Source organism: Copadichromis virginalis, linkage group LG6, assembly GCF_057382275.1.
Source record: "Copadichromis virginalis isolate Kocher_CV1m ecotype Utaka linkage group LG6, C_Virginalis_male_GT1.1, whole genome shotgun sequence".
NCBI classification, from domain to species: Eukaryota; Metazoa; Chordata; class Actinopteri; order Cichliformes; family Cichlidae; genus Copadichromis; species Copadichromis virginalis.
Genome location: NC_140623.1, coordinates 16110536 through 16137081, shown reverse-complemented (window position 1 = coordinate 16137081; position 26546 = coordinate 16110536). Strand labels below are relative to the sequence as shown.

At 41.1% G+C, this 26546-nt stretch overlaps 1 protein-coding gene across 8 annotated transcripts in view; it reads left to right on the top strand.

Annotated features, from left to right (window-relative positions):
* The window catches only part of fat1a (FAT atypical cadherin 1a), an 80698-nt gene that overhangs the window by 39874 nt on the left and 14278 nt on the right, over positions 1 to 26546 (top strand). For 6 of the 8 annotated variants that reach the window (XR_014920846.1, XM_085458930.1, XM_085458931.1 and 3 more), the window contains exons 6-16: positions 714 to 930; positions 2149 to 2217; positions 2797 to 2936; positions 11691 to 11966; positions 12164 to 12374; positions 12842 to 16915; positions 17509 to 17705; positions 17827 to 17980; positions 19350 to 19583; positions 24057 to 24443; positions 25368 to 25582. Coding sequence is in view for 7 of the 8 variants with exons in the window: in XM_085458930.1 (XP_085315056.1) it covers positions 714 to 930; positions 2149 to 2217; positions 2797 to 2936; positions 11691 to 11966; positions 12164 to 12374; positions 12842 to 16915; positions 17509 to 17705; positions 17827 to 17980; positions 19350 to 19583; positions 24057 to 24443; positions 25368 to 25582 (6174 nt within the window). In the remaining variant the exon portion in view is untranslated. The remainder of the gene's footprint in view (positions 1 to 713; positions 931 to 2148; positions 2218 to 2796; positions 2937 to 11690; positions 11967 to 12163; positions 12375 to 12841; positions 16916 to 17508; positions 17706 to 17826; positions 17981 to 19349; positions 19584 to 24056; positions 24444 to 25367; positions 25583 to 26546) is intronic. The other 2 variants (XM_085458934.1, XM_085458933.1) reach the window with 1 other exon arrangement.

Here is a 26546-nt window from a genome sequence, read left to right as displayed (position 1 = left end):
GTTGTTTTGCGTCTTTGTGTTTAAAGCTGCAGTGTAGTATCTGTAAGAGACACTGAATGCTAATTGGTGCACACACTGCTGGATTTAACTCTTCTTAAAGAAAAAATAATTTATATATGCAATTTTTGGGAGCTTGTTCCATACACTAGCAATAACAGTGAGAAGATATTCTTAGGATTTATGTTTTCTTTTCTTTTTTTTGCTGTGATTCAACAGCTGTGTTTGTAAAGATCCAAATTTTTCAGCCACTGATGTGACATCGAACTTTGGCTGTTGACAGTTTTATCAGTGTCAGAGCATTATGACAGTTGTTTTGTTGAAGAGTATCTTAAGATTTGGTTGAAAAAAAGTGTTATGTGTTTGAAAATGAACGCTGCCTGTCAATCTTCCGCCTGCAAGGTAAACAAAAAAAACCCAAAACAGGATCTTCATGAACACTGTTAGCTGTAAACATTTCATTTGGTAGTGATACTAATTTTCTAATATGCAGACTCAAGTCTCCAAAAGTTGCTCACTGTAGCTTTATAGTACAAAACACAGAATCACCAAAGAAGTCCAGACACAAGGCGTTGCTTATCCTGATGCAGACATCTCAGTGAACTTTGAAGGGTTTCAGGGAGATGAACTCCTCTGGAGCTACACAGAAAGTAATTTGGAGGAAAACCATCACATAACAGTTTGTAACACAGACTTCGATTGTCTGCCTCTCTTAGATTAAAGCTGTCGACAATGGACGACCTCAGAAATCCTCCACTTGTCGTCTGCACATTGAGTGGATTCCCAAACCACAACTGCCAGCCGACGCAGCTTACCTGGCTTTTGAGGAGTCCCCCTTCACCTTTTCTGTCATGGAAAGCGATCCTGTGGCACACATGGTGGGCGTCGTGGCCACTGAATCCTCCGATGTTCCCGTGTGGTTTGAAATCACAGGTAGGGTCTCCTTTACATTCATATTTCATGTTGAGTGCATGCATGCTGTATAAATGCTCAATTACTGCTTTATAGATAGAGAAACACTTTAGTACTAACACAGTGTATGTGTGTAGTGTGGCTGAGCGGATGATTAGAAACAGTAACTTTAAATAGAGATATTTTATAGTGCATTAAGGCTTTAAGTTGTTTCTTATATAAGATTGCATTTGATAACTCATTTGAGCAGCCGGCATTAATCCTTTCGTAGCGATGTTAGCTGTCTTACACACCCAAAATGCAAATAAATAAACTTTTTAAAAATCTTTCTCTATATTTTTCTCCATATTAAAGACACTTTTCCATTAAATGTACACCATATAAAGATGCAAACATCAGGTACATTATGACAGAGAATTCCGGTGTAAATGGTCAGTCATAATAGCGAATAATGCCCGATGTCCTCTTTGATTGCTACTTTGTCTTAGCAACGTAGCAGTGACTGACATTTTGGCTTTCAGCACAAGTTCTGTCTGCCCACTTTTTAACATATGGAAAATGATGTTAGTAGGCATGCAGAAATGAGCAAAACAAGCACATAAACCCCCCCATTTGGACTGTAAATAATCTCAAACAAACAAGCAAAAAGAAAGGTGAATACAAATGTTTCAGCTGAAGATTAGAGATCTTATGTAAGCTCCGTGGCAGCTGTGGTTTCTTAATCAGCCTAAATATGCCTAAAAGGTGTTAGAGCCTGTATTTCTTTAAAGCAGTTTACTCGCCAGTGTGAAAACTTGAGGCCATTTTTCTCCGTTTTATTGCTCGTGCAGTTACAGCTCCCTGTCTTTTGTAAAGCTGTTGGTTGAAATAACCGAATTGCATCATGAATCAGTCGGCCATAATCGATAAATATTGATACTCCTCCTAGCTTCTTTTGTGTGAGGCGGCTGACATGTAGTATATTTCCTTACAGTTTTAATTAGCAGCTGTGTTTTGAAGTGTTAAAACATGATTCATCTTTGTTTGCTTTTGTTTTTTGTATTGTAGGCACTGTGTGCATGAGAAGATTTAAAAAGGCTGTGTTTGGAAATGCCTGCCTCTTCTCCCTTCCTCCCAGCCTGTCTTTCCTCTAATCAATGTCTGACTGACACATCTCTTTTTCTTCTCTTCTTTCTCCGTGCTCTTTCACTGCTTTCCCTTTTTTCTCTGGAATGTTCTGTTTGGTTGGATATTTGCAAGACGGCATAGAGGATACTGAGATGTTTTACATCCTTCAGATGGCTTGTGACCACAACTGTACAGCAGAAGGTATCTGCTGAGATCTCCTAATAGGCTGTGCTATATTAAGAGATCATCCTGCATTGTCTGTTGGTGCTGCCCGTTGGCTGTGGTTGACTTGTGTTGTGTTATGGGATTCATGTTGTGCCACATTTTTCCACTAAAACCTGTGACCTGATTAAAAGTCTCACAGGGGTTAGGAAACCCTCCTCCTCATTCTGTGTGTGAATTAGAGCTTCAATTTGTAGCAAGGTTCACCATTACAGTTCAGAAGTCTTTTTTATAAATGTCTGTCGTGTTGTTATCCAATCATCACTTTGCCTTTTTGTACCCATACTTTCAGCGTTTTGGTTAATTGCATGAAATGGCTATTATGTGGGGAATGTTTAGCTAGAACAGGAAATCTGCATCGATAGCTAATGACATCAGCGTAAGCGTATCTGTTCATTATCTTCGACTCCAGCAGAGCAGAAAATTGATGTTTATGTGTCCATCTCTGTGCCCCCATCTAGTGTTTATATAACCTTGCTACATGCACAGAACTAAGCAGTGATATGTCTCTAATCTTCAGTCTTTCCATGTTTGTGCAAAAAACATGTTCTTCCACAGGTGGTAATTATGACAGCCGCTTTGACGTGGGCAAGGCCAGCGGAACCTTGATTGTAGCGCGGCCCCTGGACGCAGAGCAGAAATCAAATTACAACCTGACAGTGGAAGCCACGGATGGGACACGAACTGTCAGCACCCAGGTAATTGAAACACTAATGAAGCGGTTGGAGGCTGATGAGGCAGTTGTCATGATTCTGTTTTCCTCATGGGAAATTGTAAAGAGGAGGGTAATGAGTGAAGCGGGCGCTAAACTGTCTTGTTTGTTGGGATATGTTGATGTCCTCTCATTGCATTCAGCTGAGCAGGAAAAAGGGCGTTTTGTATGTGTGAACCTCATTATATACCTAAATGACTTGAGACACAAAACCAATGAGACGATATGGGATGTGTTGTGGCGAAGCTGTGAGGTTTTTCCATTATATGGCGCTGCCTGTGTTTATGCATGAGGATTTTTTACTTTTTTGTTTATCAGATATGAAGACAGATGTTTCAACAACAGCAAGAACAAACATTTTAGTAAAGTGGGCTTTAGTCACTTAGCAAGAGTTGAATAAAGGGGATCGATACCCTTCTGCTAACTGCTTACTTAGGGTCTTATGTGGGAATATTATATTTGCTCAGTGAATTTTTAATTTTCTTTTGTTGGCAACTAGTAACTCTGTGACTCCCTTTAATACAGAGGTGAGTGTAGGTGAACTTTTAACCTTTTGCCCGAGCAGCCAGATGTTTTTGTTGCTTCTTTGCTGCTGAAAAGCTTCTGCTAACCATATCCTGGTTGTAAATTTGTATTTCCTGGGGGTTATCTTTTTGGGTTATATATATATATGTACATCCCAAAAAGACAAAAAAAAACTTGAGAAAGAAAGTTTTTGTAATCCACTTTAAAGTCGTCATAGGGGTAGGCGGCATTCCTCTTCTTCCTCTGTTCTCCCCCTTCACAGTTGCGCACTGAGCACCAGGAATCTTCCATTGTCTCATTCCTGATGCGGAGCTGCTGTGATGATGGTGCTGTCTAGCCAAAGTCTTTTTTTTTGTCTTTATTTTTTTTCAAGTGTGCATTCTTGAGCCCGCTCAACTCCTCCCCTCTGCTGTGTCTCTCCCTGAACCTGTGGACCTTCTCTTTCTTTTTTCCGAGAGGAACAAATTGCCTCGGCCTTTTCTGAATGGAATGAATAACTAAATATGCAACAGATACAGTATGCTGCTCCCTGGCTGATACCAAAGCTGAGCTGCCATGATAAAAGCTTTTGAGCATGCAAGTTGTCTTTGTGCAGACGGTCATGCCTTGTCCATGAGATTTTGAACATTTTTACATGGTAGTTTGGGTCATGTGTGATGGCAGCATTCATGATGTTTTGTCCTTTGTCCTCAAAGGGGAGCATCAGAGGACTGTAGCTGGAAAAGAATCTATTTGTTGTCACTCTGTATGAATAAAGCCTTTCATCATCTGGCTACTGTGCTCCACTGAGCCTTGGATGAAGCGCTTCTTTCACTGGCATTTTGCAGCTCATCCACGGAAGCAGCACGTCCTTTAGTTTAGTGCAAAACCTTAAAAAACACTCACAAAGTTGCTGTTTTCTGCATCCGCCTGCAAAGCACTTTCTTAAAAGCCCTGGCAACAGACACTTATTTAAAAGCCTCTCAGTGATATTGTATGCAGTGACATTTTAAGTCAATTAATCACATTCAAAGGTTAACCTATTCAAAAGGTCTAATTCTCAGTGTAGCCTGATTTTCAGCAGGACCTTCTGTACTTGCAGCCCTTTTACAAGTGTAGGGGATGGATTCATTTATGCTTTATATAGAAAACCACACAAAATCTCAGTTTTTGTATATAATTGTACGAATTCCAAGCATCTAGACTTTTGCTAATGCCATGACATTTTTTAAAAGCATATTGCATAAAAGTATATCAGAAAAATATTGTATTCATCAGCTTTTAGTGTTTTTAAGTCGTGCAGTAAAAACTGAACTCTTGGAATGGAAGTCCAGTATATAGTCTCATTTTAATGTGCCGTCCTTCACAAAATCTGAAAAATTTCATGTGCAGCTCGCAGAATATTGAGTGATGATGACTTTGAAGGATGCTCAGCTGTATGATTTATTCCATATTAGCCATGAGTTTCTTTATTTGAAACAGGTTAAAGGAGCATCACTTGTATATCAGAACACACATTTTCTCATTGGCTGCAGGTTTTAAATGTGTTTATTTATGTGACTTATTTGCTGTCTTGCATATGAGTGTTGTGTATGATATTGTATACCCAGCTGGCCACTGTACGTCAGCTGTTTTCTGTTGAGGGATAGGATTTACAGAATGTGTGCGCTCCATAAACCACATTTGTAGGTGGGTCAGCTGCTTTAGATATGCTGACAGGCAAACGGTGACTGAAAGAGGTATACAGACTGTCTGTAAAGAATATTGTTACCAGAGTTTGGCTGTATACTAAAAATAGTTGGATCCATATATGTTTCCAGACTGATGCTTTTTTTTAAAAATGTGTATAGAGACATATTAAGTTACAGTGATATTATGAATATGAGAGTAAAGTGGAGACTCTCTTTTTAATTTGAGAGATTGAACAAAAGTACTGCATTAACTGCATTAACTGCCATTTTTTGCACAGTTTATCAGGGATTTGTGTTTTTAGAAATGTAATTTCAAAGATGTGGGCTACTCGATTATGTAGGGTCAGAATTTGACCCTATGAATTTGGAAGCTGTTGCAGTAAAACATCAACATGTGGTTAAAGGAGCACTGCTTGAGCTGCAGAATCCAAGCAAATTTATCTTAGAGAGAGCAGAAACATTACAAATTGCTAAATCATCAGAATACGGTGGTAGAGTGGAGTTGGCTAAATCAAAAGATCCTGGACATTCATAAAGACAACAGTGGTGGATGATCGTAGGATACTTTTGCATGATAAAGAAAAATTCATTCACACTTCCACCAACAGCAGAACACACTCCATATGGTAGCTATGTTTTTATTTGAGTCCACGATAACGAGGTAGTGTAAGCTTAAGAATAGGCAGCAGCTGTACTTTCTGCCCATTCATTTATTTTTTCAAATGCAGCAAAGTGGTTTAATGGTTTAACCTGATCTCAATCTCATCAAACCAGATTTACTTGCTGAAAACTAAACTAAAGGCAGGAATAGCAAAGAACAAACAATTCATTTGATATCTTAAAAAGCAGGGAAAATATCGAAAATTGAACCAACAGTCCAAAAATATAGATCACAGTGAAAACGAGCAATTATTTTTACTGAATGTTTCTCACACAAAAAGAAGAACAAAAAAACCCCCAAATCATTATAAACAAGACTTGTGTTTGCCTCCGTGTTTTTTTTTTATATTATTGCTATTAAAAAGAACCGCAGGTCCTTGGGATAGGATCAAGTTTTGACATGAGTTAATGAATGAATGCCGGTTGACTGTCCCGTATTATTGGGAATGTTGTAAAGGCCCTGAAGATTTGGAACACTGTGTGATCTGAGTGTTTTGGCTACCACCTTGTTTTGTCATGGCATTCACGCCATTTGCTCTGGCGTCAGGGGATAGTTCTCTTTCACTGTCAGCTCTACTCTTACTGGGAAATGAATGGTTTTTGTAGCTGTTTTATATAATCGTGTTCGATTTTTAAAATAATGTGTCAGGCTACAGTGAAATGTATGAATTTACGCCTGAAGGCAGGTTTGCTTGCTTTTGATGGCCTAGTAATGTAAATCCCCCGGCTAATCATCCCGATTGTACAATGTTGGGATTAAACAGTAATGAATTTGCTCACCTCTGTGCTCGCAACAGTAAAATCAGTCCAAGAAGACAGGATTTCAGCAGGAAAACGTGCAAATGAGTTGTTAATTGTTGAGTATGACTTTGTTTTCTTTGGGGATAATATGTTGCTTATTTCCAAAACAACTCCCACAGAATTTCACTGCAAATTAGATCTGCTCACACACACACACACACACACACACACACACACACACACACACACACACACACACAGCACCTTATGAAACCTCAAAAGTCGGACTTACCGGTATATATTCCTCAAATCAAAGTCATGTGGAAGCTGTGCTGCCAGACGTGCTGGCCTATTTTCTTTCTCCTAGGAATGTTTTTTTCCTTTTCTTTTTGTTCTCCATCTTTTTCTAGCCCCCTTTTGTCTTTCTTTCTGTTTTTTTCAGGTTTTTTTTTCCAGAAATCTTTATCTTTCTTGGCTATGCCTTCAGAGATGATGATAATTCTGTTTGGGTAGAATAAAGTGCAAACAGGAGTGCTGGACCTGTGTGGATAGTGGCCTCTGTTAATCCTGTTTTGGGAACATGTTTGAGTACTCGGTGCCAGCGGCCCCCCTTTGCCCAGAACCTGCCACCTGGCAGGGGGGCTTCCTCTCCTACGCATGGCACAGGAGGACAATGAGCACAATGAAAAGCCCCCCCGTGTCCTGTTCTGAATACCTCACAAAAAAGGTGTTTTGTAATTCAGGCGGCACTGTTTTAAATACGCTTTTGTTCTTGTACATCTTTTTTTTTCAAATTAAAATGACATGATGAAAATTGAAAATGATTTTTAATCCAGCCCACTGGGGACTCCAGTGGTAATATCAGTATGAGGGCCTCTGGTTTGTGGGAGGTCTTTGGAAAACAGTGGGCCAGTCTGTCGTTCTTTCCATATGACCGTTGTAGATCTATGAAGGCGTCGCTGAAGTATCAGCTGATGTAGACGAGGGGTGCCGCATTCCAGCTCGGGCACCTCATAGCCAGGAGCTGCGCCAACAAGGCAGCCTCGGCATGCAGCCCAGTCCCCCCACCCCGTCTCCAGCTATATGGCATCCTCCTTTGGCCGTGCAGAAGTACCTCAAGCTGTTCTGCTCACAATCTGTTCCTGGTCTCCTGTTTCTTCTGTTATCTCAGTCCACATTACAAAGACTCTCTTTATGTCTCACTCGACTGTTGAGTTTATTTACTCATGCTTTTTTTTCTCATAGATTTTTTTTTACCTTATTAAGTATCAAAGCTCATTATTGTATCACTTTTTTCACTCATTTTTTTTCAGTCACATCTTTTATTTGTATTTTTCCCCCCTTCCGCAACCTGGTTTCTAAATTTGACCATTTCCCTTAGCCGCCTTTAGATTTTCACTGTCACTTATCTTCTTTACCATCATCTTACTTAGAGCAGGGCGATATGGCCAAAAATATTTATCACGATATATATTTGAAAATTTGCGATAACGATATAACCGACGATATAATTGATGCGAGACAAAATACAACTCCACAACATTACTAGCGCAAAAAGACAACCTTCCATTTATTTTCACTTAAACAAGAAGCTGGTTTTTATGTACATTAAAAGCTTTATAAAAATGTAACAGTGCAAATGCAAATTCCTTGCTGAAAGTTTAACCAAAAGGCATTTCCAGTAGAAATGTGCTGACATATCCTGAGCATAACCATGTATAATATCCACTGAAGTTAAAAAGAGGTGCTTTGCAACATTAAACTGCAGTGTGCAGTACGCATTTTTCGGACCATAAGGTGCACGGGATTATAAGGCACATTAAGCGAAACAAAGCAGTCAGATAAATCAAACTTTATTAAACTCATTCTTCTTGCTTCCTCCACTTCTGTACCATTGATTCATTAATGTTGAATTCTCTGGCAGCTGCTCTATTCCCATGTTGTTGCAGTATATTAATGACTAACCTCGCATTGTGGATGGATTATCTCAGTTGTTCTCCTGACTGAAGTTTGGTCCGTTTACAGCATCCTGCCATGCGATTGCATTTGTCTCTAACCATGAAGAACCTTCACGTTAACTTTTATAAGTGGAAAAGTGTTAGCGTTCGTCCTCCAGCTTCACTGTTTATGTTATGCTAACATAGCTGTGTCGCTAGCGATCACGTAGCACATCATTATATACCAGCTAGCCCAACTTCAGTAACCCTACAAACATCACTGCTGTTTAGTTTCCTGTCTTCATTTATGTTGGAAGTGATAGCAGAGCTGTACGTTTGATTTTTTCCAGAAATCTCTCAGTCAGAACATGCTATATCATGCTTAGGTAACTAGCGAAACTAGCGAGCTAACTTCCGCTAGCTTCCTGCTAACTTCTAACTCCGTTAAATGTAATAACTTTTGTTTTCATGGATGCCTGGAAGTTAAACTTTATAGTTACACCTGGTAAAGCAGCAATGCTGATCGTTTTATTAAAGATGAAAGAATTTAGACAGTTTTTAACTCTAAGTGATGCTGCAGTGTTGTTTGACCTGAAGCATACGGAGTTTAGGACCCAGATTACTCCCAGATTTAAGAGCATCTTAGTCCGACAAATATGACAATAACAACGGCCGCTTGCATGTTCTGCAAAAAATGTGCTTTGTTGTGTATCTGACGGACAAACACCAAACCAGTTCCACATCACGGAAGTTGCACCGTTTTTACAAACCAATTCTGGTTCATCTGTTTCACTCAACAATCGGCCATGTGCGTATGAAAACAAAGGCACCGCGCATGCGCGTTTTACTCCCATTCTATCGCGAAATTTCATTTTCCTATCGTTGCCTAACATTATACCGGTATTACCGTGAACGGTATAATATGGCCCAGCCCTAATCTTACTGTCACAGCACTTTTTCCTCTTTAGTATCTCCATCTATCACGCCTGTGTCTCAGTCCCAATCGTGTTCCTTCTCAGCTTTCCCAGGGGAAGCCATATACAAAGACTACAAAGTTCCCTTGTACACCAGCGTTTCTGCTGCGGTCAGGCTGTATCGTGATACGTTTGTGATGTTTGGGGGCAAAGTCCCTTTGAAGTGCTGTGGCGCTTTCTTGCAAAGGGAGAAGGAGAGGGAAGTTTGTGCGCATATAGGGGTGTGAGGTGGGTGTGAATAGCTTTTTGTGGGCATTTTAAATGGTATAGATTTGTACACTGTGTATAGATGCAGATACCACTGACCAGATTCCATCCTTTCTCCTTCTCGACGGCGCTATCAGTTCTCGCCACCTTACTCACTCTTCACAAGGCGTGTTATCTGACGCTGGCCAGATTGAGACACATTGGGCAGCCTCTTTGTGTGCATGTACGTGTGGAAGTGTGCAACTTAGGAGCCTCTCCTGGTGTGTGTGCGTGAGTACGTGCAAGCGTTTGCGTCAGAGTATGTAAAAGGTGGATTAGAAGGCATCTGCAATCTTATTCTATATGATGTCTGTGTTTACATGAGAACACATGTTTACAGTGAGATAGTTTGTCATGTTGCTGAGCATGCAACATGCACCACAGGCCTAGATTGATACGTTTTTTTTTTAGATTTGATGTCGCATTAAAAATGATTTTTATTTATTTTTTACCTTCGTTTTTATTAACAGTGTGATATGGATTGCCTATGACACATGACTTGTGGCAAGATTACTGCACTAACAAACAGCAAGCAGCCCAATGCTCCCCCTGCAAGATGACATCTGTGAGCCTCAGCAGCATTGCCAGCATCACAGCACAGAGCAGATTGTAAATGTTATCAGTCCTGTCAGGTTGAGTCTATATTTGTCTCTGATATAGGCTCACAGTGCTTAGCAAACAGTATTATGACAACAGACAACAGCGGGCAGTTGTTTTGACCAGAGATCTGACAAACCCCAGTCAGTTGTGAGCCGTTACCTGGTCAGAGCTTTTGTGATTTAAGCCCCCTTCAGTCTTCCTGCACCAAACAGGTCAGCATCGACTGCTTTCCTTACGGGACATCACCCCCTGGTGTCTGGTATGCAGGTGTCTAATCTGGGCTGATCCCTTTGTTCACCATGTTTGGCAACGGTAGAAGTCCCTCGCTGGTCTGGGAAACAGAGATCGCATTCCAGCAGCTCTCCATAATCCTCTGTCGGAAGTCCAGTAGACGAGTGGCTGGTGTTGATAAAACACGCTCCCAGTGGAATTTTACAGTTTGGGATGTTAGATTCTTTGTTGTTTGTGCGTGTGTTGGGGGAAAAGCACAGTAAACTACACTTTGCACATTATCCAAAGAAAGAAGCGTGCATGTGCAAAAATTAGTTTCATAAAGCGTAGCCTTTGAAAATATTAGGAGGGGTAGCAATATTAGCACAAAAGTAACACTCAGCATATCCTCAAAGTTATATTTGTTTCAGACTTTCTAATACGGAAGCATAGTGGGATCACTGGACTTACTTCAGCACTCCCCGATCATTTGATTTCTCACACATGCACTCTCTCTTTCATGAACTGCTCATGTGTGTAGCTCAGAATTCATTTAGATTAATTGCGGTTATTCAGCATTGATTGACTGTTAGCAGTATCAAGTGGCCATTCAGATAAATTATTGCTTTTGCCATCGCATGGATCGATCGAGTCTGTGTCAACACACTACTGCTTATTTTTGCCGAGATCAGGAAAGTGATTTGAAAATAATATAGTGTATATGTGTGAATGTGTGCAGACCAAAGTGAGAGAAATGGTTAAAATAAAGATAAAAGTGTTACTTGCATATCTTTGGACCATAGTACTGAGCAGTGTTGAAGCATGCACCAGAGCTGTGATATCTAATCATTTACCAGAAGCTTTATTGTTTGGAAATCATTATTTGGTTCTAGACAATCAAATACATTTACAAGCACACAATCGTTTCACCACTGATCAGTTGGTTATTGAAATATAATTTTGAATATGTAAACTTATCCCTGACCCTTGTCATTTGGTTGCTTTAGAAATATCCTCTTGGTGCTTTTTATTGAGTAATGGCTCACAGCACTTTTTGACAAAACCTAAAAAGCCTTACATAACAGCCACTAAAATATTTTTGCATGTATCCTTTGTGATATGAATTAAGTCAAGTGTATAAATGTAACTTTGCATGCAATTTATTTTTCTCCTGTAGGTGCTTATCCGTGTCATTGACACCAACAACCACCGGCCGGAGTTTTCTGAGAATGTTTATGTCGTGAATGTCCCTGAAGACAAACCAGCGGGGAGTGAGGTCCTGCAGATCAGTGCTGTGGACAGGGACGAGAAGAACAAACTGACCTTTACTCTCCTGAGCAGCACTGATCCGTTCAGCCTGAGGAAGTTCCGACTAGACCCAGGAACCGGCACCCTGTATACCACTGAGCGACTGGATCATGAGACCATGCATCGTCACATCCTGACTGTCATGGTATGAATTGGTAGAAACAGACTGAACTTTGTTGAATTCCGAGAAGTTCTAGCATATTGTTTAACAGAGTTCATGTTCAAATTGATTTCACTGTTTTAAAGTTAAACATTCAAGAAATTAGTGTAAGGTTGAACACTAATCGCTGCTCTTTCTCCTCCCCCTGTGTGTCCTCTTTCATAAAAAAATGACCTTTATAGGTTCGAGATCAGGACATTCCTGTTAAGAGGAACCTTGTGCGCGTTATTGTCAATGTGGACGACACCAATGACAATGCACCCTGGTTCATAGGCACACCATACTCCGGTCGAGTGTTTGAATCTGCTGCCGTAGGCACGGCGGTGCTCCAGGTTACAGCTCTTGACAAAGACAAGGGCTCTAATGCAGAGGTTGTCTACCACATTGAATCAGGTGAATGCACGCTACGTTACAATGCTACTCTTTTTAACCCCCATTTTTTTCCCCTCATAGCAAAAATCTTTCATTGCAAAACATTGCAAATGAAATCATCTCATAAAAATGTATGAGTCATCAGTACAGCTGCCCTCTGGATATGAATGAAATACTCTGAGAATATTGAATATTTTGTTTAGGGGATCTTCAAATATGTGGGAGATGGGCACATCCCACTGATAATCTCTCCTACAATAATCTGTTATGTGAAAACAAGAGACATGCTTCAGTTAGACTTTGCGTTTGTATATGTGCATATTTGAAGTAGCTGAGATGGGAATATGATGCATTGTTGCTCCTTCTGTTTTCAGCCAGTTTTATGACTTAGATTGATAAACTGCTAGTACAATCCAGTGCTCATTAAACACATCTTTCCAGTACAACATACAGAAAAATCTATTCTTCTTTTGTCTTTTCTCTCACAGGAAATGTTGCCAACTCATTTGCTATTGACCCTGTCCTCGGGACAATTACAGTAGCCAAAGAGCTTGATCGCAACAGCAAGACAACATTTGAACTCACTGTTAAGGCATCAGATAACGGAGTACCTCCGCTGTCAAATACAACCACCGTACACGTTCTGGTAACGGTTTCTGACAATGCAGTCCCCAGATTTACCGGAGAGGCGTTTTCTGCAGAAGTGAGCGAATCAGCCCTTCCTGGAAGTTTCGTGACCTCGGTCACAGCCGTCAGCCAGTCGTCTGTTTTCTATCAAATAAAAGGGGGCAACATCAACAATGCGTTTGATATAAATCCAAACTCGGGAGTGGTTGTAACACAAAAATCTTTAGATTATGAAACCATCGCTGAATACAAGCTTATCATACAGGGCACCAACATGGCTGGACTTGCCAGCAACACAACACTTACGATTCATCTAAAGGATGAAAACGACAACGCTCCAGTCTTTGACCAGAGGGAATTTCAGGGTGTAATCAGCGAGTCGGCCCTCATCAATAGTGTTGTACTGACCCGTGAAAACACACCTTTTGTCATTCACGCCACTGATGCCGATTCTGACCAGAATGCTATGCTCATCTATCAAATTGTTGAACCATTTGCACATAACTATTTCGCCATTGACTCGAGCACTGGAGCCATCCGAATTACATCACCTTTGGATTACGAACAGAGGAGTGTTTTCCGCTTCACAGTCCAGGTCCATGATCTAGGAATGCCACGGCTGTTTGCAGAGACCACAGCCAATGTGACCATTGAAGTAATTGATGTTAATGATTGCGCACCAGTTTTAAGCCAAGAGCAGTATGAGGCAACTGTTGTAGTGCCAACATACAAAGGGGTAGAAGTCATTCAAGTCAGTGCTACAGATGCAGACTCTGGGCCTAACTCCAAACTTCTCTTCTCCATCTCTGAGGGAAATATTGGTGATAAATTTAAAATGGATCCCATCACTGGAATAATCTCCATTCAGAATGTCACACAGCTTCGGAGCAGATATGAGTTAAAGGTCAGGGTTTCTGATGGTAGATTTGCCAGTGTTGCTGTAGTGAAGATCAGTGTACAGGAAAACAAGGAGAGCAAGCTGAAGTTCACCCGGGAATCTTACAAAGCCTACATCCGAGAAAATTCCTCTGAGAAGAACACTCTAGCGGTCATTGCTGCTGTTGGGAATCAGGTGAATGAGCCTTTGTTCTATAAAATATTAAACCCTGACAGCAGATTTGAAATCAGCCGCACATCTGGAGTCGTTTCAACCACCGGAATCCCATTTGATCGTGAAGTACAGGACACATTTGATGTAGTTGTTGAGGTCACAAGAGAAGACAAATCTGAAGATAAGGCTCATGTTTTAGTAACTGTGACTGTGGAGGACGAAAATGACAACACACCTATGTTCATGAACCTTCCCTATCACGCCCTGGTTCAGATGGATGCAGAGGAAGGCCAGGTCATTCGGCAGGTGACGGCAGTGGATAAAGACTTCGGCCCGAATGCAAACATCCAGTATCAGCTGAAGGAGCAGCATGATCACTTTCAAATTAGCCCATCTGGTGAAATCTCACTTAAAAAGAAATTTGAGAAAGAAGCCCTTAACACAAACTTTGTTATTGTTGTTATGGCAAAGGACAGTGGACAACCAGCTCTGTCAGCAGAAATAGAAGTGCCAGTAAGAGTTGTGAACAAAGCAATGCCTGTGTTTGAGAAACCGTTTTACAGCATTGAAGTCCCTGAGAACATTCAGTTGCGCTCCCCTGTGCTTCACGTACAGGCCAACGATTCTGAAGGCCCTCGTATTGTGTACACCATCTCTGAGGGAGATCCTTTCAAACAGTTCTCAATTGATTTCAACACAGGCGTCATTCATGTGATTCAGCCTTTGGACTTTGAGATGCATCCTGCCTATAAATTAAATGTAAGAGCCACAGACTCTCTAACTGGAGCACACTCCGAGGTCTTTGTTGATATCATTCTGGAAGATGTCAATGACAACGCTCCTGTGTTCCTGTCAAAGACCTACTATGCCAATATTTCGGAAGCCTCTGTTATCGGCACATCTGTTTTGCAAGTTGATGCCAAAGATTCCGATACTGGTAATAACCAAGAAGTATTTTTTCAGTTGGTTGAGGAACGGGGGAAGAGTTCTGATTATTTTACCATTGACCGCAACACAGGAATCATTTCTACAGCTCAAGTTCTCGATCATGAAGAGATCCAGCAACACAAGCTGAGAGTGCGTGTGGTTGATGGAGGAGTTCCAGCACTTTCTAGTGACATCATCGTGACAATAGATGTTACTGATCTGAACGACAACGCTCCAGTTTTTACCGAGCATACTTACAGAACTACCATCAGCGAACTGGCGCCACGTGGGCACTTTGTCAGTCAAGTCCAAGCATCTGATCCTGACAGCTCAGACACAAATAAGTTGGAGTTTTCGATAATATCTGGAAATGAAGATCAGAACTTTGCCATTAACAAACACACCGGTGACATCACCATTTCCAACCACCGCAGGCCACATATGCAACCTCTTTACAATCTTAATGTATCGGTGTCGGATGGTGTATTCAGAAGCTCAGCCCTAGTCACCGTAAAAGTTATTGGTGCCAACTTCCACAGCCCCACCTTTTCTCAGGTGGACTATTTGGCAGAGCTTGTTGAGAATTCCCCTGTTGGTACCTTGGTAGCAGAGGCAAAGGCAACCGATGACGATGAAGGCATTTATGGGCAAATAACATATCAGATTATCAATGACTTTGCAAAGGACAAGTTTTCTATTAATGAAAATGGAGAGATTTTCACTTTGGAGAGCCTCGATCGTGAAAATACAGAAGAGAAGGTTATTCCTATTTCTCTCATGGCTAGAGATGGTGGTGCAAAAGTAGGCTTCAGTGTTGTCAATGTAATTCTTACTGATGCCAATGATAATGCCCCACAATTCAGGGCAGCTGAGTACAAAGCCACCATTGCATCAGACGTCCCAAGAGGAACCTCTGTGGTTAAAGTTGCTGCTTCAGACACGGATGAAGGAAGCAATGCTGACATCGAATATTCAATTGAGGCAGATGCTGAAAATGTTGAGGAAAACTTTGAAATCCACCCAACCTCTGGGATCATTGTAACCAAAGAAAGCCTCATTGGCCTTGAAAATGATATGTATGCGTTTTTTGTGAGGGCAAAGGATACCGGAAACCCACCCAAATATTCTGTTGTACAGGTTTACATCAAGATTGTTGCACCAGAGACGCCAATTCCCAAATTTGCCGAACCACATTATCGTTACACAATATCTGAAGACCTTCCTATTGGCACAGAGATAGATGTGATTCAGGCTGTGAGTGAGCAACCAGTTCTTTACAGCCTAGTAAAGGGCAACAATCCTGAGAGCAATGAAGGTGAAATGTTTGTTGTAGATCGAGATAGTGGAGCGCTGAAGCTTCAGAAGAACCTCGATCATGAGACAACCAAATGGTACCAGCTCACTCTGGTTGCCCAAACCAACTATGAAAATTATGAGATAGTTACATCTGTAAATGTAAACATCCAGGTGAAGGATGTGAATGATAACACACCAGTCTTTGAGGCAAACCCTTATGAGGCTGTCGTTGTGGAAAACCTTCCAAGTGGGACCCAGGTTATCCAGGTCAAAGCCATCGACCAAGACTCTGGAACCAACGGCCGGATCATTTACAGCCTTGACCCCAAACAGAACTCGCCCGAGATCCCTGAGCTGTTTGCAGTCAATAGTGAGACTGGATGGGTGACCACCTTAAAAGAGCTTGACCGTGAAAAGACTGACAAATACAAAATTTCCATCTTAGCAACGGACCAAGGGGAGAAAGTCCAACTAATTACTGGAACCACAGTGGAGGTAACAGTTGGTGATGTTAATGACAACCCACCCCGCTTCACTGCGGAGATCTACAAAGGCACAGTCAGCGAAGACGACCCTCCTCCGAGTGGAGTGATCGCTATCCTCAGCACCACAGATGATGATTCTGAAGACATTAATAAACAAGTCGACTTCTTCATCACAGGTGGGCATTTATTATTTTGTGAAACTGATAATTAGTAAGCCAGGAGTTTACTCTCTACTCTTTTGTGTAGCAGTTTTTCATAAACAGAGCTTAGGGGGGGATTATGGATTCATGCCACTTAATATCATGATAATATCTCATCTTTGAGACATTACACAGTCCCGTTATCTGTTAGGAGTTATTGCTAATCTGCTCAAGCTCTAAACAAATATTTAGGTCATTATACTACAGAAATGTATAATTATCTGAATAGTGCTTTGAAATAGACTGGGCAAAAGTACTTCCTGTGGTGCTAATTAGAAACTGTGAATATGTATGTGAAGTCAAGAGGAATCAGAAACCAGCATGATAATTAGCCAATGTATATTTTCCTCTCCTTAGTTTGCAGATTGCTTGCCTACCAATAATAATATTTGGTGTAAAAATTGGAAATTATTCTGTGAAAGAGCAGAGAATATTTCGATTATGATTGCAGGAATAATTAACTGAGGATAAATCACGTAGCCTTGTTTCTTTTTAACAAGTTAGGTTGCTTTCTGCTTCTTGGTTGCTGTTCATGCTAAAGTGGAATATTTGTCTTTAACCCCAAATAGGAGGAGACCCACTAGGCCAATTTGCCATTGAACATATTCAGAATGAATGGAAGGTCTCTGTCAGGAAGCCCCTGGACCGTGAAGAAAAGGACAATTACCTCCTTAACATTACTGCCAGTGATGGCATCTTCACTGCCAAAGCTGTTGTAGAGGTCAAGGTGCTGGATGCCAATGACAACAGCCCAGTATGCGAAAAGGTAAAGTCCTCTTTGCTCTGGTTCTGCTCTTAATTTCAGTTTGCTGTCTTGTGAGTTTTCTTGGTTTTCACTTTGATTTCTTCCCCTCTTCCGTTTTCCTCCTCCTGTACCTGCCTTCCAGTCTGTGTACAGTGAAAGCGTCCCAGAGGACTCCCCTGCAGGCAGGCTTATTTTGCAGGTTTCTGCCACAGACGCTGACATCCGCTCAAACGCCCAAATCTCTTATGAGCTCCAGGGAGTTGGATCGGAATTGTTCATCATTGACTTTGTCACAGGTGTGTATCTGTGGGGTAAAAGACATTTGCTTAACTACTGCTCTGTGGAAAAAAGAGAGCGTTGATCGTGCGGTGTTCTAAACTCGGTGGAAAAGCATGTGCTCTGTTTATATTTTATGTGAGTAATTTGTCTCTTCTTTCTTTATGAGTCCATCTGTGTCCGCAGTCATTGAGTTAGATTGCTTTCCAGCTGTGTTGAATGCATTTATGATTATTATGGGAACAGTATGCAGGACACTCATGCTAAAGCCACTCATGAAACACGCTTAGCCCTCTGCTTGGAACAACACGATTTGAAAGACAGCTCAGCGTGACAGTAGTTTTATGTTTTACATGAGAGTTGTCGGGGAAAAAAGTTATTGTTTGTGTGTCTGCGTGTGCGAGTTTCAGTGGATGCAAATTACTGTATTGTCAGCATTGGAAGAAGCAAGATGGTTTTCTTGTGCCCTGTTGTTATTTACTTATTCAAGAGCCAAGAACATTTCCCTGCAGGGCAACTGATAGACCCACAGTGGCACTAAAGTACACAGTTGCAATACTTAAGATTGAATTTATGGCCACTATACTTCTTTCCTGCAAATAATTTCTTCTGGGAGACCCTCTAAATCAGAGATTCACTCTGACTGCTGTGTTGAAAAAAGAAACCACAAAAGAGGAAAAAAGAAAAACCACAGTGCAGGTTAACCAAAGAAGTATGCAAACAAAACCACTTGGTTTGAACAGCTATACAGCACATCTGCTGTTTCACAGAATCCTTGAGTATTCTGCCTTAACATGTGGAGGCTGACACCAGAGCAGACAATAAGGCAACAATGTCATCCCGCTGTCTTTTGGCAGCCCTCAATTTCGAGTTTTCCAGCAGCAGGGCTACTGTTATGCAGCGGGAGTGTGATTTATTTATTTTTTTTCAGTGCAGACAAGTAGGATTATTGCTGATGAGACCCGCCAAGAGGCTCTGGAGTTTTCCAGAGCAGTTGTGGTAATGTTGGCTGCTTGGTATCCCAAGACACTTCCAGGCTGCTTTTAGCTGCCAACTCTGATGTTTTCCTTCATCATCCCGCTCCCTTCGCTATCCTCTTCGTCCTCTCTTGCTTCAATTACTTATTTATTCTCCTCTCTACGCGCTTGAAAGCCTTCAGTTGTTCGGATGGTTTTCACTTGGTTAGTAAACAGTAGACAAGAGGGTTACATTTCTTTAAAATGCCTCAGGTTTGTCCACTCATACATAAACTTAGCATTTTGATTGATTTTTTTCTCTTTTTTTCTTGTACACATTTGACTTTTATGTTGTTCTGACACCGACTCTTCCCCAAGAGCCCGTGTCTGCACTTTTGCATTTCTTCTCAAAACCTTCCTGTCTTACCTTCAGGGGAGCTGAAGACCTCGCAGCCCCTGGACCGAGAAGAGAAAGACGAGTACAGGTTTAAAGTGCGTGTGGTGGACGGAGGAGGGCGATACTGTGAATCTGACATTCATATTATTGTGGAAGACGTCAATGACAACCCACCGCAGTTCTCAACTGACCCCTACAGCATCACCGTCTTTGAAAACACAGAGACGGGCACTTTTGTGGCAAAGCTGTCAGCGAACGATTTGGATACTGGTGAGTTTTATTCTCTGGCACATTCTAGGTAGAGGGCAGCTGTTATTTACAGTGAGGTGGAAAATCATAAGAACGATCTTGCGCAACTGTAAAATTGATGCAAGTCTTTATTGATAGAGATGTGCAGCAATAAAGCGATAATTACCCATAGACAAATTTCATTTGAACACAGCAACTATCAGACACTGCTGCTGTAAGTGCCGAACTTTATTGCACATATGAAAGCCATAATTTGACAGATTTAACACTGAAACAGCAGGTCCTTAAGTTTAGACCGTGATTAGTTTGTCATTACACCACTTTGCTGGACCAAAGGATGACGTATAAAAACCCAGCAACTCATGAAGCTAATTTTAGCATCCTGTATTGGTTGATATTTTAAAACTAAAACCCCTGAAAAGGCTGTTTGATATGAAAAAAGTCCCAAGCCAAAAAAATTCACCATTTTCATTTCTACTGATCTATGAAGAAGACGCGGGTCATCACTTCCTGTCGCTTCACACTTGGAGAGATTTAAAAAAATAATTGAAAAAAAAAGAAAAGAAAAGAGAAGCAGCCTTTAAACTCCGAGTTGCTGAGTATCAGTCTTTTCACACTCCTTGCCTCACACACGTTCATGCAAGACTTCAGATCCTTCTATTCTTTCTCATACAGAATTAAGGGAAGAATACATTATATTGAGAATGCTTTAAAAAAAACCTTCATAACAAATCTCTCTGATTAAACCAGCCTATTGGACCAGAACTCAGTAATAAAATGTGTTTTAGGCAAACATTTAAGCTTCCAAAAATGCAATAATCTCAGGAAGCTGGTAAAATGTGCTTAAAATGCAATTAATGGCAACATATTGCATTGCTCACGATCACAATAAAAAAGCATATGCACATGTGATACGGGACTGTGCTTCTGAAATACCCTTTAATGGGTTGGAATAAGCAGTGCTGACTTGCTATGAACAGGTTATTATCTCACCATTGTGGAACAGCATCGCACTAAATGGCAAGAGGGAGGGATAACAAATGTGAATTTTCATGAATGATCAACCCCTCAAATTAAAAGCTCTATTACACTCTAATGAAATTCTTCTCTCTTCAAGTCGAATTCTCAAAAGAGATGATTGCAATTTTCCATTCGCCTGGTGCAAAGCCACAGGGCCACATATTTATCTCAGGCGTCTCCTCCTTTCAGCAAACATTGCCAATCACTAAGAGGCTCACACTCGGGTAGGCCGGAGAGCTTGAAGCGTGCAGTTTAAGTCTTTTTTTCTTTCTCAGGAAACTAGTGGACCTTCCGTTCCAGATTGCACCTTGGGTTTAATGAAGCAGAACACTCTAACTTGAAAAACCATTTCAGCCTGTTAGCTGACTATCGCCACCGTCTCTTTTTGTTTCCCTCCCCTTTTTTTGGTGGGGGGCCGGAGTGACAGCTTGACAGAATGAAAAGGATGCTAAAACTGACTCCCTCAAGGAGAAATGTTAAATGAAAGAAAAGAGAGGGGAAAAAAGCTGCCATTAAGACATTTTTCCCTGGAGGCTTTGATGGCAAAAAATTAACTTTGCATTTGGTACATCTGGGCTAAGGGTACTTGAAGGAAGGGTGGAGGAAAGAACAGTGCTCCCTGCAGTTTAGCCGGGAGCAATAATTATTTAGACATACACTGCATGAGCACAGAGAGGCATTTGATCAATATTTCTCCTGCATATGGGTGTTTCACACATTTCTTTCCTCTCTGTGTGTCGGCCTAGTATATTTGATTTAGTTGCAAGCTTGAAGCACAGCTGGCAAATCCCAACCAGACACACAGGGTGTACAAAAAAAATAGGCTTCATAGCTGACCCAATTCACTCCAGCTTCAGTCAACTGTCTTTGTGGCCGACGCTTAAAATGCAAAGCCTAATGTAACCCTCTTCCCACGAGGAAAGAGTTGCTTTATCTTTTTATATTTTTCACTGAGTGGACTCATTCTTGGCATTTGCTGCTATGTGCCATGGCCTTCGTGATCGCTGTGCGATGTTTGATATTTACCCACATTGCCAAGCCACTATTCGACCCACTGTTACAATCTCTGAGAGGCCGCACTTATCAGTGTGGGATGATTATGAAGCAGACAAAGATTAAGACCCAGACTGATGCCCTTGATCTGTGATAAACTTTGGAATTTCTTCTCTGATTTTGCTTTGTCCTTTTATCACTCTACCTTGGTCAGAGTGTGTCTCTCTCTTTGCTCTCTGCATTGCCCCGTCAGTTGTTTCAGTGTGGGGGCATTTAATTATATTCTGCTTTGCCCACCTTGTTGCTGTGTAAGATTCAGACACGTTCTTCAAGTTTGTTACTAAAATCATTTAGAAAAATAAGAAAATTCCAGGGCAAAGCTAAGGAAACACACAAACACACACAAAACAGCTCAAGTTGAGTCAGATGATTTGTATTTATTAAGCACATTTAAAAACAAGAGTTGACCCAAAGTGCTTTCTAGTCAAGACAGATGAATTTAACAGTCCCGTTGTATGTGAATACAAATAGATGAATACAAGATTTTAAAAAAGATAAATAAAACATGGCACATAAATGAATAAAAGCACATTAAAATGAAGCAAATAGACAAAATTAAGTGCAAATCACACTAAATGGTTGTCTTTCTGACTATATTAGTTCTGAATGTCTGGACCTGTTCAGCATGTGACAGCTGTGATGCTGCAAAATGGCAGGATTGCTCAGCAACCTTGATTTTATATAGGAATATAGCCAGAACACAGCTAGATGACAAACAGAACTGAAATCCTTGTTGTAAAAGAAAATAAGTCGTGGTCATCAGCACAGAGTCACTCAGACTGATTGTAACATGTTGGCACATGTTTGCGTTTCTAAATTAGACACAAATTATTTGCAAGCCTTCACTAGCTTATCTGAGAGTGACTGCATTTGTTTGGAGACAGGTTGCTTACCTGTAAGATCAAATGTGGTCACCTGGAGCTGACCTCCTTCCAACTGGTTGCTGAACATGAAAAAAATCAGTGTAATCACCAGGCAAACACGGATTTCTTTCCGAGTTGCACAGAAGTCTATTTTGCTCTGCCACGACTGAGCCGTAAAACAGATTTATGTGGGTAAAAGTCAGCATTAATGATAACACAAGAAGCAAAATAAAGTCTAAAAATAGAAAGGTAGTGCATGTAATATAAGAAAGTTCACCCGTGATTTAATATACAAATTATACATTTGGTTTGGTTTGGCTTTGGTCAGTGAGCTATATCCAAGCTGCTGTGCAACACATAAACATGCACATCTGTTTAACTGGCCTCAGTAAACAAAACACAGAAAGCACAAACTTCTTGGTCTCTCTGTAAAACAGAGCGGTCATAATACTTGTTAGATATTTACTTTCAAATGCTTGAAATAGCACCAACAGCTCAAACCCCAATCGCGAGCTCCAGCTTTCTGACTCGAGTTAGCAACAATGAGGCCTGTTGCACAGCAGTCAGCCACAGCTGCCTGTTAGCACACCTGTGAACCTGCATGTGCTAACCATTTGAAAACAGGTTAGCAGTATAAAGAGCAAACTCCAACCGTACAGTTATTATGAAGGCTTAGTGACCACACCAGCTTTTTGCTCTGGGCTATAAGCATGTTTGTTGGCTCACTTTTGGAGCCAGACTCATGAGACCATTCAAGGAACGTTTCAGTTTTTACCATTGAAGTGTTGCCTCTCTTTTCACCCTGCTTGTTGCTACTTGTTCACGAGGCCACTAATTAATAAGTTCCACTTCTGGTTTCATATGAAACATTTCTGCTGTGTGACCCACATAAACCCACGATCATAAACATCGGCGGATACAACAAGATAGCCAATAATAATTTAACACAGTTCACTTAACCACTGTAAAGCAATTGTCCTAAAGATGATCAGAGCAGATGAAGGTGATGAGAAATTATATAAGCAGGGTTCCCCTTGGCACTCGCTCCAGCATGGTAATGAGATCAGAGGATGGGGGCACTTACCTGATAAATGGGAATATAATAGCATATTCAAAATGGGGGCCACCTGCAGTAAAGCATTACGATTATTATTGTGATCCGTCTCTGTCTTGTTTCTGGGACCGTCTTGCTTGTGGGAGGACATGAGTTATGACTACTGCATGGATTAGAGATTCAGAGCTCCTGTTTATCAGAGGCTGTGTGAAAGATGGATGTTTTAGAAGGGCATAAGAACGTGACATTTAACTATTCAACAATCAATACGTCTATGTAGAAATCAATATGCTTGTTTATGTCCTCCATTTAAGAGTGTTTCTCTTTATGTGACCATCAGTTTTATGGTGCGTAGCATTTGGCTCATCAGCTCAGATGTGTGGAAGTGAAAGCAGCATGAGCTCAAAGGAGTTGTAACTGAGAAGTGTTGTATGATGACTAATAGGAGTGATTGCCATTGTAATGCAATTTTTAAAAAAAGCATCATCTTTTTTGTCACCCCAGGCCTGAATAGCAACATCCTCTACTCACTGGTTGAGTCCGCTGATGGATTTTTCTCAGTTGACGAGTCCACTGGTGTAATAACCCTGGAGCGTCCCTTGGACCGCGAAGTGCAGTCAGTATATGAGCTGAAGGCCCGTGCCAGTGACCAGGGCTCGCCGCGTCTGTCCTCGCTCTGCCAGGTGGTGATCTCCGTCCTGGACATCAACGACAATCCGCCGGTGTTTGAGCACCGTGAATACACAGCCACTATGTCTGAGGATGTGGCCGTGGGTACTCAGGCGCTCAGAGTGCACGCAGCCAGCCGAGACGCCGACGCCAACGGCGAGATCACTTACAGCATCATCAGCGGGAACGAGCATGGCATGTTCAGCGTGGACCCAAAGACTGGTATGTGGTAGTTTTTTTTTATATTTGTTTTTTGAATTCCTGCACCGGCGTTGTAGGCTTGAAAATGAAATCATCTTTGTTGCAACGTGACAGATGTTGTTGCATTTAACCCTTTAATTCAGTCCCAAACCCCTGGGCTGGTCCATGAGTCGTTTGGTACCGGGCTGCCAGAGTTGAGGCTCGGCTGTGAAATTTATGGTTTTTGGGGTTTTTATTGTTTTTAGCATTAACTTGGTTTTCCTGGGTCTTTCCTGTGTGTTGTGAATAAATCTTCTGTTTACTGGTTTTATTTTGTTGTATTTATCCACGACACCTTAAAGACCGGTCCGTGAAAATGTTGTTGGACATAAACCGGTCTGTGGTGCAAAAAAGGTTGGGGACCGCTGCTTTAATTGTCCTGGGATTGCAATGGCCCATTTGCCAAATGGGTCATTTTGACCATAGGACAGAAGAGTTAAATAGATTTTGCATTTTCTTCCTAACCTTTGTAAATAATTTTGCTGTGGATTTAATATACAAAAAAACCCTTGGTTTGTTTCCAAATGGGCTGTGATTGGCTAGTTTCATGATTACAGTGAAACACCAAAGTAAGAAAATCCCTGGTTATGTTTTAACTCAGTGTAGCTGAACAGGATTTAGTTTTTGAATGCCAACTCAGTGCCAGTGATGGATGATGTTTTGACTTAAGGTGTATTTAAGCTGAAAATGTTTGCATGTGAAAGTATAAACCCACTTTAAAAAATGACAACATGCAACAAAAAAAAGAACTTACCTGCTAGATCCTCTCTACATGTGCAATATTAAACATTAAAACACTGTGGTTGCTGCGAGACAAATATGTGTTTTGTAATATTTAGATGATAAACAAAAATACATTTCGGAGTCTTTTTAACAGCTAGATACATTTCTGGTTTTGTGCCTCAGGTGACGTCTTCGTGATTGAGCCGCTGGACTATGAGGCCTCTCATGAATACTACATTACAATAGAGGCTACAGATGGCGGTTCGCCACCGCTCAGCGACATGGCTACTGTGAACATCAACCTGACAGATGTCAACGACAACAGACCCGTCTTTAGCCAGGACGTCTATACGGCCGTCATCAGCGAGGACGCCGAGCTGGGAAAGACTGTGATGGCGGTAAGAGCGCACGCACTGTCTTTGGTATACAGCAGGTGCTCGTTGTGGGGAAACAACTGTAAAGGTACACACAGGGTGAGAGACATTTTTCATCTCTCGCTCTGGACTTTCCTCCAGCAAAATCTGTCATCTTGTTCACCTTCTCACTCTGTTGCTCATTTTCTCCCTCGCAGCCTTTCTCTTCTCTGCCCATTACTCACTGAATACTATCATATATCTGTGGCAAATCACCATCTGGTGGAACGGCTAAATTAGGACCAATGCTCTTCATGCTCACTGCATCCCTGTTCTCGTGCACTATCTGACACACATGCTCGGCGAGTTTAATTAAAAGCATTTGACTCATTAAGCCCTTATCCTAGATAAGCCATTTGCTGCCTTTTGCAAGTTAAATTCTCACTCCCATCGATTTCTGTCTACCTCTGCTGCTCACCCATTCTTTCTCCCCTCATAAAAGATCTCTGCTTGTGGCCATTTATCTGTGTGTAATGTACCTGAATATAAATTATCCATCAGAGAATTTTAATGCCTGCCATTGTGTCATTCTTGTAAATCTTTACTGTCTGCTGATTTCCCCGGAGATGTGACGCTTGGTCGGTTTTAAGACTTAAGCATGTGTTGATCTTTTTGTGTGTGCGAGTGTAGCAGTGGTGTGAATGGAAGATGTGTAAGTTTGTATGCCCTAGTGTTACATCAGTGGAGACTACAGCTAGCTTCTGTTTTTTAGATTACACAGCACTCTCCCATTAAATATGCTAAAACATGAATGAAAATCACAGCAACTAATCGAATCATTTCAGTGATTTGCTTGAAAGCCCCTTATTTTAAATGTAAACAATGTAAACTCTTTAACAATAAATAAACTAATATAATGTTTACCAAACAGGTTAGCACACCGGTTAATTGTTCATTAGGAGTATCTAATCTTTAGATTTTATTCAAATATTGATAAAACCTGATCATT